A 17,363-nucleotide genomic window follows, 5' to 3' on the forward strand; every position below is an offset into this window, starting at 1 on the left:
ACACACTGGAAATATCCCACCGAGGCAGGTTGGCCCAAAAAGTAAAACAAATGTTTCTCTTTTTAAATTTAGTAAATTTGATAAGCAACTCCTCTGAAAGCTTATTTCTAAAATTATTTGATAGTTTTATTTTTTTTTTATTTTTTGTGAAGTGATTATGTGTGAGTGAGGTGAAAGTGTTGAAAGATGATAAAAGTATTTTCTTTTTGGGGATTTTCTTTCTTTTTGAGTCACCCTGCCTCGGTGGGAGACGGCCGACTTGTTGAAAAAAAAAAAAAAAAAAATTTGTTGTACTATGTCCATTTTTACTCCATTGATTAGTCAGTCTGAGAGATTTGTCATCCTTCAGGTGAATTTATTCTAATTTAAAATGGTTCCTCCACTCACAAGGATTTATTGATGTTAAATTTGCTTGCAAATATGAAAAAGCAATTGTTTTTAACAGCAGTTATTTCCAACCAAGATAGTCATCCTAGGAAGGAAGTGCATTTACACAAAGAATTGTGTTTTAATTTCAGGCTGTGGTGGAATATGGAACATTTGGTCAGGGACAAGATGTGGACCCAGGTTTGACTGGTAAGTATGCAGAACCATCTGTCACTGGTAAGTGGATCATATGTGGTTATCTAGTTGTGAGTACCTAGTTGTAGCTGCAGCAACAAGCTGTGCCTGCCGTGCCACGCCCTCGGTTTTTAATTTATCATAAAAGTTAAGTAGTGGAATTATAAAATTTCACATTTTTATTTTGTTTTGCTTTTGAGTTGCTCAGGATTTTGGGATTGCATCTTGTATTTAGTTCAGAATGAGAATTTTATAATTCATAAAGTAAAGCATGTATAATTTTCTTCTTAATTTGAACTCTGAGACCTTGTGAGTGCCAGAGGAGTTAGGTGCATAGGTTCAAGGCCCAGCTTTGGTAGTAAGGTGTTATTAATCTTACAGATTAAACTTGGGGCCCATTTCAAGTCTTATCTCATTAGCCATTGTCCATACTCATATGGGACCTGGTGCTTTGTCATTAATGACCATCAATTAAAGTTGTAAATAACTATTCCTGAGTACAGTAGAAGCTCACTTAGTGATCCTTCATTGTGTAAATTTTTCACTGCACAGTTTATTAAATGAAACTCAAAATTTCAATGTAAACACCTGATCTACACATCCCCTACCCATTCTAAACCCTCCTTGCTCATCTGCAATCCTGCTCTCTTACCTCAAATTCTTTCAGTAATAACCCTACCATACTCTTTACCTGGTATACTCAGTAAACTTATCCCCCTATAATTGTTACAGTCTCTTTTGACCCCCTTTCCTTTATATTAAGGAATTATACTGCTCTCTGCCAATCCCTAGGTACCTTTCCCTCTTTCATACATTTATTACACAAAAACACCAACCACTCCAACACTATATCTCCCCCTGCTTTTAACATTTCTGTCATGATTCCATCAGTTCCATCTGCTTTACCCCCTTTCATTCTACGTAATGCCTCACGCACCTTCCCCACACTCATGTCTTGCTCTTTTTCACTCCTAAAAGATGTTATACCTCCCTGGCCAGTGCCTGAAATTACTGCCTCCCTTCATCAACATTTAAAAGTTCCTCAAAATTTTCCCACCATCTACCCAATACTTCCATCTCCCCATCTACTAACTCCCCTACTCTGTTTTTAACGGGCAAATCCATTTGTTCCCTAGGCTTTCTTAATTTGTTTATTTCATCCCAAAATTTTTTCTTATTCTCAACAAAATTTCTTGACAGTGCTTCTCCCACTATCATTTGTTCCCCTTTTATACTCTCTCACCACTCTCTCCACCTTTCTTTTTATCTCTATATACTCTGCCCTTCTTGTATCACTTCTGCTTTGTAAAAACCTCTCATAAGCTACCTTTTCTCTTTTATTGCACCCTTTACCTCATCATTCCACCAATCACTCCTCTTTCCTGCACCCACCCTCCTATAGCCACAAACCTCTGACCCACATTCTAATACTGCATTTTTAAAGCTATCCCATCCCTCTTCATCCTCCCCACTACCCATACTTGCACTGGCCCACCTTTCTGCCAATAGTAATGAGAGTTATATGATAAAATTATTAGTATAGAATGTATGAAGATTGTGCACATATTCACAAGAATTCACTGAATTGTGTTCATAGGGGGCAAATTTTGGCTCCTTAAATTACAATCACCAGCAGTATTGGTTCCTCTCATCCTGGGTCCTATCTTACCTACTTATGAGACTGTGTAAGAAGTTTACCTCTACTTCTTCCTCAATTGGCTTATTCAACTTGTTTATCATTTTTTTTTCAAGAAGTTGGCCATATCCCACCTAGGCAGGGTGACCCAAAAAGAAAGAAAATCCCCAAAACAAAAATACTTTCATCATCATTCAACACTTTCACCACACTCGCACATTATCACTGTTTTTGCAGAGGTGCTCAGAATACAACAGTTTAGAAGCATACACATATAAAGATACACAACATATCCCTCCAAACTGCCAATATCCCAAACCCCTCCTTTAAAGTGCAGGCATTGTACTTCCCATATCCGGGACTCAAGTCCGACTTCACTAAATACGTATTACCCTGCTCACTGTGATATATCCTATGTACCTATTGTCAGATTGCCACATTACCTAACTTGTCTGCCAGAAGAAGGTAATTTATACAATGCTGTACTTGCAAACTGCTTCTTTGGGATAGGGGTTAATTTCAAGAATTTTGTAATCTGATCTGTTTTTTGTGTGTCATGTGCTTCACATCACAAATTTAAGTTGCTTGATTATTATCAGAAACAAATGCAACACTAAGTGAGATTTTACTATACAAAGAATTCAAGTGTGCTTCTGTAAAACCTACATCAGTGTACTTAATAAAAAAGAATGTGTATTCTCTTCTTCCATTTTGTTCATGGCATTTATTTATAGATTTTGTACGTAATTTAATCAATCTCTCAATCTTTCTTTCTCTTGCTTCCTCTGATTCTTTCTCTTGCTTCCTCTGATTCTTTCTATCTCTTACTTTGTCTCTTTTTCAATATCACCCACTTTCTTGCTTATCTTTCTTTCTCTTTATCTCCCTCCCTCCCTCTTTCCCTCCTTTTTTCCCTCTCTCCCTTCCTTCCCTCCTCTTTCCCTTCCCAGGCCACTTGTTAGAATTCAGTATTATCAAACTTGCTCCGAAACTTGTTAAAGAAGGGTATTATGGCTGTTACTTAAGATTAGCATTTTCCACCCAAGTGTTGAAAGAAACATAAAACAGCATAGTGATGAGCAGGGCTAAGTGGGAAAACACTAATAAGCAGTGAATGAATTTGTAATCATTTGGCCACTCATATGAAGCACTATTCCTGGTCTTTGAAGCATCTAAAGTTCAGATGCTTCATAGACTGGCAGGAAAAATCCAGTATGCTTAGATTCTAAACATTCAGAATTATTTTTTTTACTCGGCCTACCTTGGTGGATAAAAAAAGAACATGACAGTAAAAAGAACAGGCTCGTATTCATTGCCTGTGATGAAGTACCGTATAATTATGTATGTTGCCAGGAGCAAAGAGCTAGTAACCCCTTCTGGATAAATTACTAAATTTACAAAAGGAAAAACTTTCGTTTTTCTTTTTAGGTCACCCTGCCTCGGTGAGATACGGCCGGTGTGTTAAAAAAATGTGATTAATCCCACACTAATTATGTCTGTATAATGTGGTAATGAAGCATTCACAAGAGTGCAGGAGGGTTCTTGGCTGACAACCTTCCAAAGCTCAAACATCCACGCTCACAAATGGGGTTCTTAGGTTTCTATTAATCTTTTATATCTGTTGTTTGTACTGTTGCTTTGAAGCAGACAACTCATTTGTAAGCTAAAAGAAAAATAGTTCTTTCTGTAGCTGTATGACCCATGTGGGTTTAGTGCTTAGTTATGATTATAATAATAATAATAATTATAACTTTTTGTAAGCTGTCAATCTTTTGTACTTCAAAAGCTTCATACACCATTAATGATTATATACTTCACATGAGTTATACTTCATGTGAATTATACTTCACATGAATAAAACCTTATATAGCTAAGTGTCATTTTTACTGTCTTTTACTTGTGTATTCCTTCAACACATTTTGGTCCTTTATGTGAGAATAGTGCCCCAGCCAGTGACCTGGAGATGTAGTGGTGATGGGGTACTGCTGATGGGGCATTGCTTATGAATGTTGTGATGATGGGTGTTGTGGTGATGGGTGTTCTGGTGATGGATGCTGTGGTGAGTTGTAGTGATGGAGTTGTAGTGATGGGTGTTGTGGTGATGGGTGTTGTGGTGATGGGTGTTGTGGTGATGGGTGTTGTGGTGATGGGTGTTATGGTGGAGTTGTCACCGGTGTTGTGGTGGGACTGTGGTGATGGGAATCATGTAGTGGACCAGTGTCAAGGAAGTTTTGACAAAAGTTTTGCACTATGTGTTCTCATTATTATTCACAAAATTTGACACACATTTTCAGTTGAACATACACAAGATTTTCACCTTTTAGAATGCCATTTTAATGAAGATTTGATTCACTCTTCATCTTCAATTTTTCTGCATCCCGTTTTGATTTTCTTCCTAAGACGGTAGTGTTTTTTTTTTTTTTTTCATGCACTCCTGTCTTGAATTGAACAATGACTACATCACTTAGAGCAACCAGATTTCTGGTGCAGATGTTGTAAACACTACTGAAGATAGTTGAAACACATCATAACCAACAAGCTTTAGAAAGATGTACAGCAAAAAGAGACCTGTGTTAATATGACTTTTCACCTTGATAAAGCCTCATGTAGCAAAAATGTTTGTAATAAAGGTCTTTTGCTGTATGTGTTTTTTTACCACTTGTACAAAACTATGTTCCTTGAAGGTGCACTATAAATGACTGGAAAGGTAAATCCTGTTTGGGTTAAAAATGAAATGTGTGGAAAGGATCTGTTTATTTAAGTCTCACTGCTCCTCATCTGTTGCAGAGAATGTGATCTTTCCCAGTCTGTTTTATTTCCCATCCATGTGCGATTTACCTTCTCACTGATCAGCATTTGTGACACTTTTATCAGAGCATAACTGTAAAAGATTGAGACCATTTCTACCCCCAAAATAAAAAAAATATATTTATTTTAATTGTTATATTTTTGCTACATCTCCAGAAACCCCCGGCGAGCGCAGGGCTGTTGCCCGTAAGAGCACATCGTCTAGACCGGGCACTCCACCGAGAGATGTGCAACTCAAAGTTGAACAAGAGTCTAAGGGCTTCACAAATGTAAGATGAAAATCAGAATATTATTAGTGGTATTCTTTTTTTGAAGATATCAAGATTGAAAATGTGAATTGTTGAGTTTATAAAAACTGAAATACTGTACAGTACTTGATGACAGATATTTTCTTCTTTCTTAAAGTGTGTTACAGACTGACTTAATATGATCATTGTAGTTTGAGTAAACATCAGGGCAGAGCTAGATCAGAAATTATTTCTTCTTTAGAATGTGTATTAAAAAAAAAATTATATATAACTGTACATTGCATTTATTCAGTATTCTTCTTCTGTTATATAATTTAATAGCTGGTAGAGACCTTTTATGTATGAAGACTGTTTAAATACAGTGGAACCTTGGTTTTCATCTTTAATTCGTTCCAGAGAGTCTGACGAAAATAAAATTCAATAAAAACTGAAGCAATATTTCCCATAAGAATTAATGTAAATCCAATTAATCCATTCTAGACACCCAAAAATATTAACAAAAAATGCATTTTATAGAGAATAACTATAGTTTTACATACAGAAAACAATGAGGAATATAGAGCACTAATGAAATGGACAAATGAACATTTAACATCGCTTTTACCTTTATTGATTTGTTGGCATATAGAAGACAGCAAGGAGGGGAGAGGGAGGAGGAGTTATCTCTATCACCATCACTACCACCCTCTACCACAATGATTACCACCATCACAATCACTATCACCCTCTACCACCATCACTACCACTCTCTACCACTACCACCCTCTATCACCATCACTACCACCCTCTACCACTACCACCCTCTATCACCATCACTACCACCCTCTACCACCATCACTACCACCCTCTACCACAATCACTACCACCCTCTATCACCATCACTACCACCCTCTACCACCATCACTACCACCCTCTACCACTATCACTACCACCCTCTACCACCATCACTACCACCCTCTACCACTATCACTACCACCCTCTATCACCATCACTACCACCCTCTACCACCATCACTACCACCCTCTACCACCATCACTACCACCCTCTACCACCATCACTACCACCCTCTATCACCATCACTACCACCCTCTACCACCATCACTACCACCCTCTACCACTATCACTACCACCCTCTACCACCATCACTACCACCCTCTACCACTATCACTACCACCCTCTATCACCATCACTACCACCATCACTACCACCCTCTATCACCACCACTACCACCCTCTACCACTATTACTGCCACCCTCTACCACTATTACTGCCACCCTCTACCACCATCACTGCCCCCCTCTACCACCCTCTATCACCATCACTACCACCATCACTACCACCCTCTACCACTATCACTACCACCATCACTACCACCCTCTACCACTATCACTACCACTCTCTGCCACTATCACTACCACCATCACTACCACCCTCTATCACCATCACTACCACCATTACCGCCACCCTCTACCACCATCACTGCCACCCTCTACCACCATCACTGCCACCCTCTACCACAATCACTGCCACCCTCTACCACAATCACTGAACATTAAAATGGTATAAAATACCGACAGGTTGTTAGGTAAGACGCATATGCAACAGTTGGGTATCTTTATTTCGAAACATTTCGCCTACACAGTAGGCTTCTTCAGTCGAGTACAGAAAAGTTGATAGAAGCAGAAGAGACTTGAAGACGATGTAATCAGTCCATCACCCTTGAAGTTTTGAGGTGGTCAGTCCCTCAGTCTGGAGAAGAGTATTGTTCCATAGTCTGAAACAATATGGAGTAGAAGTGACAGGATGGAGCCTTATATACCGCCAGGAGGTGAGATATAGGCCACTAGTAGAGGTAAGAATGTAGTCGTTGGGAGGTCATGTCCCTCTCAAATCCAGCCATTCTCACTAGTAGAAGTTGTCCAAGTTGATTTCAGTTCTGTACCAAGATACCCTTGTGTTGCAGTGTCTGACAGAGTAAACAATACTCTGTCTGACAGATGGAACAATACTTTTCTCCAGACTGAGGGACTGACCACCTCAAAACTTCAAGGGTGATGGACTGATTACATCGTCTTCAAGTCTCTTCTGCTTCTATCAACTTTTCTGTACTCAACTGAAAAAGCCTACTGTGTAGGCGAAACGTTTTGAAATAAAGATACCTAACTGTTGCATATGTGTCTTACCTAACAACCACAATCACTACCACCCTCTACCTTTGTAGAGGGTGGTAGTGATATTTCTCCACAAAACTTTGCAACTCATATCACTTTCATACTTGGCTACGAGTTCTTTCTTGAATTCTATCAGGTTTCTCACCTTTATCAAAGGGCTGGCACTTGGAACTTTCTTTGGCCCCAGGGTGGCTTATTTAGCAGTTGGACTCAATAAACAAGCACCAAAAAACAATTGATTATTACAAAATGTTTCACATGAATGCAGAGGGTAATGTTCACTCAACGAGTAGCAAAGCCAGACTGATTCAGAATGCGTGCATGGGATGCTTTGTGTGGGTGCAGGTAGACAGTCACATTCCATACATCAGATGAAAACCGAGGTGATGAATGAAAACTGGGACATTATTTTAATGAAAAAGTCGTCGAAAACTGAATTCAATGAAAACCAGGTCAAATGAAAACCGAGGTTCCACTGTATACTGTTTAATTTTTTTTAACACATCGGCTGTTTCCCACCGAGGCAGAGTGGCCCAAAAAGAAAGAAAAAACTGTTTAAATATGTTACTGACATAAATGATGTGTTCTTTCCAACAGAAACATTCCTTCCAAGAAAAGGTTATAAAACTGGTCTCACACACTTGTACAGACAAGTGCCTGGGCACAGCGGGAGATAGTATGGACAAGCACAAGGGACTTTCTCCCCTCCTATACCCTCTTCTCTTCGGCTGGCACAGGTAAACTATATTACAGGTATTTGTTCACATGCGTTTTCTCTTCTAAAATGTTACTTTTACCTAGAGTATAGGTTTTGATGGTTCTTTGAATGTTACTACAGTACAGGTGTTTGTAGTAGTGCTCATACTACTACCACTACTACACAGTACAAGTGTTACTTGTGTGCATGTTGCTATTAATACTACACAAGAATTGTTTGTTGCATTGGATGACCAAAGTTTTTTGTGACATGTTTACTGAGATGTTGCTTGCATGGTTCTCATTTTAGCAACCAATTATTTTTTTTTCTTTTTAACATGCTGGCTGTCTCCTACCGAAGCAGCATAACCCAAAAAGAAAAACACTTTCACCATCATTTACACATAATCACTCTCTTTGCAGAGGTGCCCAGACATGACAGTTTAGATGTTACTCCAAACAGCCAGTATTTCAAACCCGTCATGTTTTAATTTAGAAACTGAAATTTATTAAACAATTCATAATGATATCGAGTTTTTCACATGCAGGTACCATCCGACTTACGACTGAGCTTATTTCCGACCAACCGGTCGTAAGCCAAAATGGACGTAAGTCGAACCTTAGAAAATTGCCGATAGGGATAGTTGTAGTTATACATGTGGAAAAATCATCTGGTACATGAGAAAGAAAGGTTACAAAAGCTATGGCTTGGGTTGCATTAAAAATAGGTTGAGCAAATGTATATGGATGAATTTGAGAAGGCATGTTTCAGTGTCCCTTCTCTATTACATAAGAACATAAGAAAGGAGGAACACTGCAGCAGGCCTGTTCGCTCACACAAGTAGAGATAGTAGTAGTAGTTATACATGTGGTGGAAGAGTCAGCTGGTGATGATGAAGCTACCTTTGTTTTGTTTAACTGTGTTAGAAACACCGATTAATGCTGAAGAAGAGTCCAATGACAAGAGCTACCTTTTCTAAGCGTCCTCGTTCACAAAGTAGATAACAATCTAAGATTTAAAGTTTACCAGAAACCTACAAATAAAAATGATCTCACACATTACTTCAGCATTAATTGCAGTTTCTAACACAAACAAAACAAAGGCAGCTTCATCATCTCTGAAGTCTTAGAGAGAGTCCTCCTGAAAACAGCAAACCCTGCCATCATATAATTGCTACTACGTAAAAGGACATGCCCAGTTTGCACCAACAGGCCTGTTGTGGTGTTCCTCCTTTCTACATTTGCCCAACCTATTTTTTATGCTACCCAAGCCATAGCTTTTGTAACCTTTCTTTCTCATGTACCAGCTGACTTTTCCACCACATGTAGAACTACTACTACTACCTCTAAATAACAAAAAAAGGCACAATACCGTGACTGGAACGATACACAAATAACCCGCACATAGAAGAGAGGAGCCTACGACGACGTTTCGGTCCGACTTGGACCATTTACAAAGTCACATTAACGAGAAGTTATTTGACTGGCTCCTCCTCCTCCTTAATCCCCCACTACCACTACTACTACTACTACCACCACTACCTCTTCCTGCCTATATATACCCGTCCTGCTCCACTTCTCGTTAGTGTGACTTTGTAAATGGTCCAAGTCGGACCGAAACGTCATCGTAAGCTCCTCTCTTCTATGTGCGGGTTATTTGTGTAACTACTACCTCTACTTGTGTGAGTGAAACATTGTCAGTAAAGGATCACATTATACTACTGCTGCGTCTGACCGTGCATCTGGCAGCCCTGCTGCCAGATGCACAGTCATAAGTCGAGTGGTCGTATGTCGCGCAGGTCGTAAGTCAGATGGTGAGCGTACATTTTTTAATTATAGTGTTTGTGCCTGTCTGTTGAAAGAAAAGAAGGAATTTGCGGTGAGGTACTAGTGGATAAATAAATTTTCCAAGCAAAACTAAACTGAAAAGTTACAAGACCAAGTTTATTTGAGCAAGATGATTAATAATCTTTAGAGAAGGAGGGTAACGTAGAAGAACTGTGAGTCATGTAGTGTTTTAATATAAAAAATAATTCGTTCTGGAGGTATTTAACACGTTAATTTGGATTCTTCAGAATGTGTATCAAAATATGAATTTAAACTGTATTTAATATCTGTTCCTTACACAATGTGTACCAGTATGGAAGTCTGTAGATGTACATACACAAAAGAGTTATATAGCCAAATTAGTATTGTTTTTTATACATGCACTGTCCTTGCAAATAAGCATCTGCAGTACAGTATGTTTTTCCACACACTGATGCCTGTATTTTGCTCAAAGATCTGGTTTAAATACACAACATAATGCACTGGGTATGAACATGTTTCATGTATGATAGGAGCTGCTTTCACTAGTTGGTTGAGTTGTATGTAGAGAGCTTGCAGGCATGTGACTTGACCAACCATGTCCAACATTTTGGGCATCAGACCTGCTGGTTTTATTCAATCACCATTTGGCATATTAAAGTTATACAATGTGGGACAAAGATAACATAAAGTCAAAATTTGGTCATCAATCACACAAGGCATGTGACAGAACAAAAATTTGTAAGATATTCACAAAAGGGTGGTAATTTTAGGTGTAAATGTCATGTACACAACAGGAAGGTGATCCAGATCTTTGCACCCGGCCACAAACCACGTACAGTACAAGACATGGCCACACAAGAATAATTTTTAAATCTGTGCTTCTTGACCAATCTCTACCAAACCAACACAAACTCTCCACACATGCATACAGTAAGCATGCATAAGCTATCAACACATTTGATAAAGCTGAGGAAAAAAATACTATCTATAATAAAACCTTAATGAATAGTGATACTGTCTTTGTCACTGGATAGAATATCTCAATGGCTGTAAGTAGTCCAGCCATTTGGAAGGGTGAGTATTTCTTTGTAAGTAATTAATTGGTTCCAGAGTGTAATCATAAGTACAGATCATCGTAAGTTAAGGCTCTACTATCCTAAACTAATATGTTACGATGATTTAACCTAGGATATCCACTAGAATTAATTTTCATTGGAGGCACATACATTACGTATCTCATTTGGATGTATATAGTATATCATTTTAATTAATACTTATAGGCAATTAAAAATAGTCATAACATCTATTGTTGTTTTGAATCTCGCCCATTCTTCAGAGTGAGGAAGTTAGGGTTTGGAAAGTCATTTGAATTCAAAGATCTTTGGGATCTAAATGATAACATATAACTTTCTCCAACAGACAAATTGTAAAGCAGCGTCGCAAGACTGTTTCCAGAAATGAAATCTATTATGTGGGACCCTGTGGACGGCGCCTACGCACAATAGAGGAAGTTTTTAGATACCTCCAGGAAACAGAGTCCAGCTTGGAGATTGACTGTTTCTCGTTTGAGCTGAACATAGACGTGTCTCATGAGTGGGAACCATTTAAAAAGATAGTGAACATAGAGGTACAGACATGGTGTAGATGCAGTTTTTCCTTAGTTGGGAATTGACAGGTGTAGATATTTGGTAGAGGTTGAGTTTATGATCGGTATCTGCATTTATTATTTTATTATTTATTATCACACTGGCCGATTCCCACCAAGGCAGGGTGGCCCGAAAAATAAAAACTTTCACCATCATTCACTCCATCACTGTCTTGCCAGAAGGGTGCATTTGTCCATAAGAATATGACATTCAGTAATAAGACTAGGGTATACAAGATATGACAGTACATTTAATACAAGTGATGTATGACCTTTATGAGTTTAGTGTTTCCCCAATAAAATAATTATAATAGTACATGATTAAGCTTAATACAATTGTCATACACCTAGAACACATCTGCCGCTTTAAGTGAGTGACATTTGTATTTTAAAAATAAGCACACAATATTCTAATGTTGTGTTCAATGTAAAATTTTGATCTTTATATTCTATTTTAACCTAGCCTTCAAAATGCCTTGCTTCTGGTAAAAGTCTCTTGATAAAAGGAATTGGAACAGCTTCCCCTTCCTTGGTTCATAAATGATTACCTTCCATTCCCTAGGCACTGTATAGTCCTTATGGTTACAGCACTTAACCATGAATGTAATACATTATTATTAACATAATTGTGTAAACATGGACTAATGTCATAAATTCACTATTCCAGGACATGTCCAAAGGTGAAGAGAATGTTCAAATTTCCTGTGTGAACTCCTTGGATGACACTGCCCCACAAACGTTGATATACTGCAATGTTCGGCTGCCTACAGAACATGTCCCTCTTAATCTTGATCCTGAGTTCCTTATTTGTTGTGACTGCAAGGATGATTGCCAGGTGAGTCTCTCAGAGGTGGCCTCTCAAGAGAGGTGTACATTTGTAGAAAGAGTGCTGAAATCAGAGGGGTTATACAGCACCAGGGAAATGAGGCATTCAGATTTAGTCCATTAAAAGGGAATGTAGTTGCAGGTCTTTATATCAAGAACCCTTCACTAGCATCAAGGTGATGTTGTCTTGCCATCATTGTTCAGATGGCCCTTTCAACTGCAACATCCTCACCCTCCTTCAGAGGGCAGGCACTCTGTACCTGCACAGAGTGCCTGCTGTAATTTTCACGAAATGCATTCATATTTTGCATGTGTGGATAGTTCATATTGTTAGAGACTGGTAAATATCTGTAGATTCAGTAATTACAGTCTTGTACTTTTTATGTGCCCATAACATGTGTGCCATGAAGACCATTTTAATAAATTTGCATATTATGCACCCAAAACTTAAATAAAAACTTACTTGAGGGACTTCAGTAAGGCCTGGGGGAAAGAAGCAATTTACCATTTATTCCTTCCAGAAAAATGTGTAGGGCTAAGCGATGCCAGTGATTTATAAGTTTAATACACAGTTTTATTAGTTTAAAATTTTGATAAAAAGCAATAAGGATCAATTTTACCTTCCTTTAAATTCTTTGTTCCTTTTGCCAGTTGATTTGGAAGTGTTTAGAGATAGTGATGTAACTATTGAGCAGTAGACAGTTATGGGTTGTCTGATTATGATGAAAATTAGACACTTGTGCAAAATTCCATCATCCAGTGGCTTTATCAATATAAATTCAAGGACATAATTTGAAGACAGTAGAACTATGTACAAATGATGAGGTAATCAGTCTTTTGGCCCTGGAGCTAGTGTGAAGTGCACTGTGGTCATGGAGAAACTGGAACACTGGCAAGAAGGCTGGCGCTTATATACTGGCGTCAGGTGGTAAGAGACGTGTAGCAGACGAGAAATGTACAAATTGTTTTTTTGTGTTTTATTTGACTCTTCTCATACATTTCACTGTACTATTTTCTTGCTCATAATAGTGATGCAGAAGACTTTTTTCCTCATTTAAATTCCCTCTTTGTTTGTTGATATGGAAGTTGATTGAGGAGTAGACAGCTGTGAGTCGTCTCTTTACGTTTTATCAACAAAGCTGTGGATTGTCTGTTAAGGTTTGTAGGGTAGCCACAGCACATCTGAACAGAAACGTTTTCACGCCTGAGCTGTCTTCTTAAAACTTCACAGCAGTACATTCAGTCAGAACTGCATAGTAATATTTATTGAAAAAAAAAATATAAATAGCATTCTATCTAAAATGTGCCATCATGGTGTGTGCTGTGAGAAAGTTTACTGTGCTAGGTCATTTCTTACTGAAACAGGTCCTGTAATTACATAGATTTCATTAATGAGAATAAATTATTTTATATTTTAGGATAAATCTAAGTGTGCTTGTTGGCAATTGACCATAGAAGGAACTGGTATCCTTGAACGAAACGAGAACCAGACCGCTGGCTACCACTACCGTCGCTTATTCGAACAAGTTCAGAGTGGAATATATGAATGTAACTCGAGGTAAGCTAGCATATTTGCAAAGGTGAAAATGATTCAAGTACAGCGGTGCCCTGAGCTTCGGCCATAATTCATTCCAGAAGGCTGCTCAAGTGCTGTTAACAAATGAATCTGTTCCCATAAGGATTAATGTAAATTAGATTAGTCCATTTCAGACCTCCAAAAATACACTTACAAAAGCACTTACAGTAATACACTTACATAATTGTTCGAGTTGGAAGCTGTTTGAAACTCTGGGTACCACTGTATGATGAACATGTCCTCTTTTGTCCCTTGGTGTTGAGAGTAGACATTTACTGTATGTGTGAAAGTCAAAGTAAAATGTTAGTATCTTCAATTTTATGTGATGGCTTGAATTAGTTGATGCAAAAAAAAAAATCACAGGTTATGAGTAAGCAATGGGCGTAGCAAATTTAGTAATTTTATGAACAAAAATTTTTTGAACCACATTGATTCATATACAGTAGACTGTTGTTTAACACAGTTTTGTCTTGCACATTTTGGTTATAGCACGATTGAAGAATTGCAGCATATTTTTGTCTAACACTTTGTAAAATTAGTTTAACCCAGTTGTGGGAGGGGAAAAATTTTGAGCGCGCTGTCGCCCGCGGGGTGGGATGGGCTACCGCCATCCCCCACCAGCATAAGCCACTCCCCCTACCCTCCCAGCCTTCAGTTCGGTTCATGTGTGCGTTGCATGAACCTGTGCCAGTAGCTTGCTGTGTTTGTTTAGATACGTATTAATTGCCATATCTTAGATCTGCCAAGCAATCATGGCACCCATGGCAAGAAAAGGTTTAAGCATTTAAGTCTTAGAATTAACGAAAAAATAGATATACAGTGGAACCTCTACTTGCGAGTTTAATCCGTTCCATGACCTTGCTCACAACTGGATTTGCTCGTTTGCAGAGTCAATTTTCCTCATTTAAATTAATTGAAATGCAATTAATCCGTTCCAGTGGAATTCTGTACTTCAGTAATTTCGCTAATGTCAACTCTACGGCTTATTTTTCTATCACAGTTCATCTAATATAACATAACAAACAATATAAATAACATAGAAACCTGATATATACTTTAGAATGAATAAAATATGTCATTATATATGTGGCAGCGGCGGCAGCCGACGAGAGTTTGTCTGGAGACAGGACAAAATACTCCTTGAATATTTCACTATCATCAACTCTGCGGCTTATTTATCTATCACATATTATATTATTATTATTATTCTTATTATTATTATTCTTTCTTTCAACGCACCAGCCGTATCCCACTGAGGTGGGGTGGCCCAAAAGGAAAAACTAAAGTTTCGCCTTTTAAATTTAGTAATATATACAGGAGAAGGGGTTACTAGCCCCTTGCTACCAGCATTTTAGTCGCCTCTTACAAAACGCACGGCTTACGGAGGAAGAATTCTGTTCCACTTCCCCATAGAGATAAGAGGAAATAGGCAAGAACAAGAACGAGAAAGAAAATAGAAGAAAACCCAGAGGGGCATACATTTCCTCACAAACTGAACACAAAGAGTAGTAGTCAACAGAGTAAAGTCCGAGGCGGCTACGGTGAAAAGCTCTGTTCCACAAGGCACGGTACTCGCTCCCATCTTGTTTCTCATCCTCATATCTGACTAGACAAGTATGTCAGCCACAGCACCGTGTCTTCCTTTGCAGATGACACCCGAATCTGCATGACAGTGTCTTCCATTGCAGACACTGCAAGGCTCCAGGCGGACATCAACCAAATCTTTCAGTGGGCTGCAGAAAACAATATGAAGTTCAACGATGAGAAATTTCAATTACTCAGATATGGTAAACACGAGGAAATTAAAACTTCATCAGAGTACAAAACAAATTCTGGCCACAAAATAGAGCGAAAAACCAACGTCAAAGGCCTGGGAGTGATCATGTTGGAGGATCTCACCTTCAAGGACCATAACATTATATCAATTGCAGCTGCTAGAAAAATGACAGGATGGATAATGAGAACCTTCAAAACTAGGGATGCCAAGCCCATGATGACACTCTTCAGGTCACTTGTTCTATCTAGGCTGGAATATTGCTGCACACTAACAGCACCTTTCAAGGCAGGTGAAATTGCTGACCTAGAAAATGTACAGAGAACCTTCACAGCGCGCATAACGGAGATAAAACACCTCAATTACTGGGAGCGCTTAAAGTTCCTGAACCTGTATTCCCTGGAACACAGGTGGGAGAGATACATGATTATATACACCTGGAAAATCCTAGAGGGACTAGTACTGAACTTGCATACGAAAATCACTCACAACGAAAGCAAAAGACTTGGCAGACGATGCAACATCCCCCCAATGAAAAGCAGGGGTGTCACTAGCATGTTAAGAGACAATACAATAAGTGTCAGGGGCCTGAGACTGTTCAACTGCCTACCAGCATACATAAGGGGGATTACCAATAGACCCCTGGCAGTCTTCAAGCTGGCACTGGACAAGCACGTAAAGTCGGTACCTGACCAGCCGGGCTGTGGCTCGTACATTGGATTGCGTGCAGCCAGCAGTAACAGCCTGGTTGATCAGGCTCTGATCCACCAGGAGGCCTGGTCACAGACCAGGCCATGGGGGCGTTGACCCCCTGAACTCTCTCCAGGTAAACTCCAGGTAAACGACAGAATTAACCCTTTGAGGGTTGACAGGCCCTCTCCTTAACTTGTTCTCATGGTCGAAAATTTTTCAAAAAAAAAAAAAATTCTTACGAAATGATAGAGCACATTTTTGTGAGTGTTATAGGCCAAAAAAAAAATTTTTTTTTGCGATCAATAATTGCCAAGATATGAAGGCGTGAAGTTGACAGAAAGTGAGCCACTTACAGCAACATTGCTGACTGCCGGTCACACAGTAATAGTTTATTTATTATTTTGTTACTTTTTTCTTTTATTTTTTAACATTTTATGTTTTTTAAGTAACTTTTATGGCCTGTGAGACCAATATAAGCCATATTTTGGATATAAACACTTGTATACTATACAATAACTGTACAAACATTGACAGTTGAACATTTTAACCTATTTTAGTCACATACTATTGTCTAGAAATATATACATAGCATTTATAGGTCCCAGCAATGTTTTGGTGGGGAAGGGAGCATGGGTTTGTGTAAACAACATGGCTGGCTGGCTCGATTTGAAGGTACTAGAATTTATGCATACAAGTACGTGACCAACCTTGGCTGCAATGATGTACAGTGGAACTTAATCCGTTCCAGGAGCTACTTCTAAATTTGAAAAGTCTGAAATTCGAAGCAATATTTCCCATAAGAAATAATGGAAATACAATTAATCCATTCCAGAAACCCAAAAATATTCACACAAAAAATACATTTTATAGAGATTAATTACAGTTTTACTTACAACAAATACTATAGTTTTTAATTCTTCT

The 17,363-nt window shown here is 38.6% G+C and overlaps 1 protein-coding gene across 7 annotated transcripts in view; it reads left to right on the top strand.

Annotated features, from left to right (window-relative positions):
• The window catches only part of LOC128698001 (histone-lysine N-methyltransferase eggless), a 66,986-nt gene that overhangs the window by 39,869 nt on the left and 9,754 nt on the right, over positions 1 to 17,363 (top strand). For 5 of the 7 annotated variants that reach the window (XM_053789995.2, XM_070097541.1, XM_070097543.1 and 2 more), the window contains 6 exons: positions 519 to 603; positions 5,162 to 5,274; positions 8,022 to 8,161; positions 11,349 to 11,556; positions 12,242 to 12,409; positions 13,818 to 13,957. In XM_053789995.2, the coding sequence (XP_053645970.2) occupies positions 519 to 603; positions 5,162 to 5,274; positions 8,022 to 8,161; positions 11,349 to 11,556; positions 12,242 to 12,409; positions 13,818 to 13,957 (854 nt within the window). The remainder of the gene's footprint in view (positions 1 to 518; positions 604 to 5,161; positions 5,275 to 8,021; positions 8,162 to 11,348; positions 11,557 to 12,241; positions 12,410 to 13,817; positions 13,958 to 17,363) is intronic. The other 2 variants (XM_070097545.1, XM_070097542.1) reach the window with 1 other exon arrangement.

The sequence above is a fragment of the Cherax quadricarinatus genome, chromosome 58 (assembly GCF_038502225.1).
Source record: "Cherax quadricarinatus isolate ZL_2023a chromosome 58, ASM3850222v1, whole genome shotgun sequence".
Lineage (NCBI taxonomy): Eukaryota > Metazoa > Arthropoda > Malacostraca > Decapoda > Parastacidae > Cherax > Cherax quadricarinatus.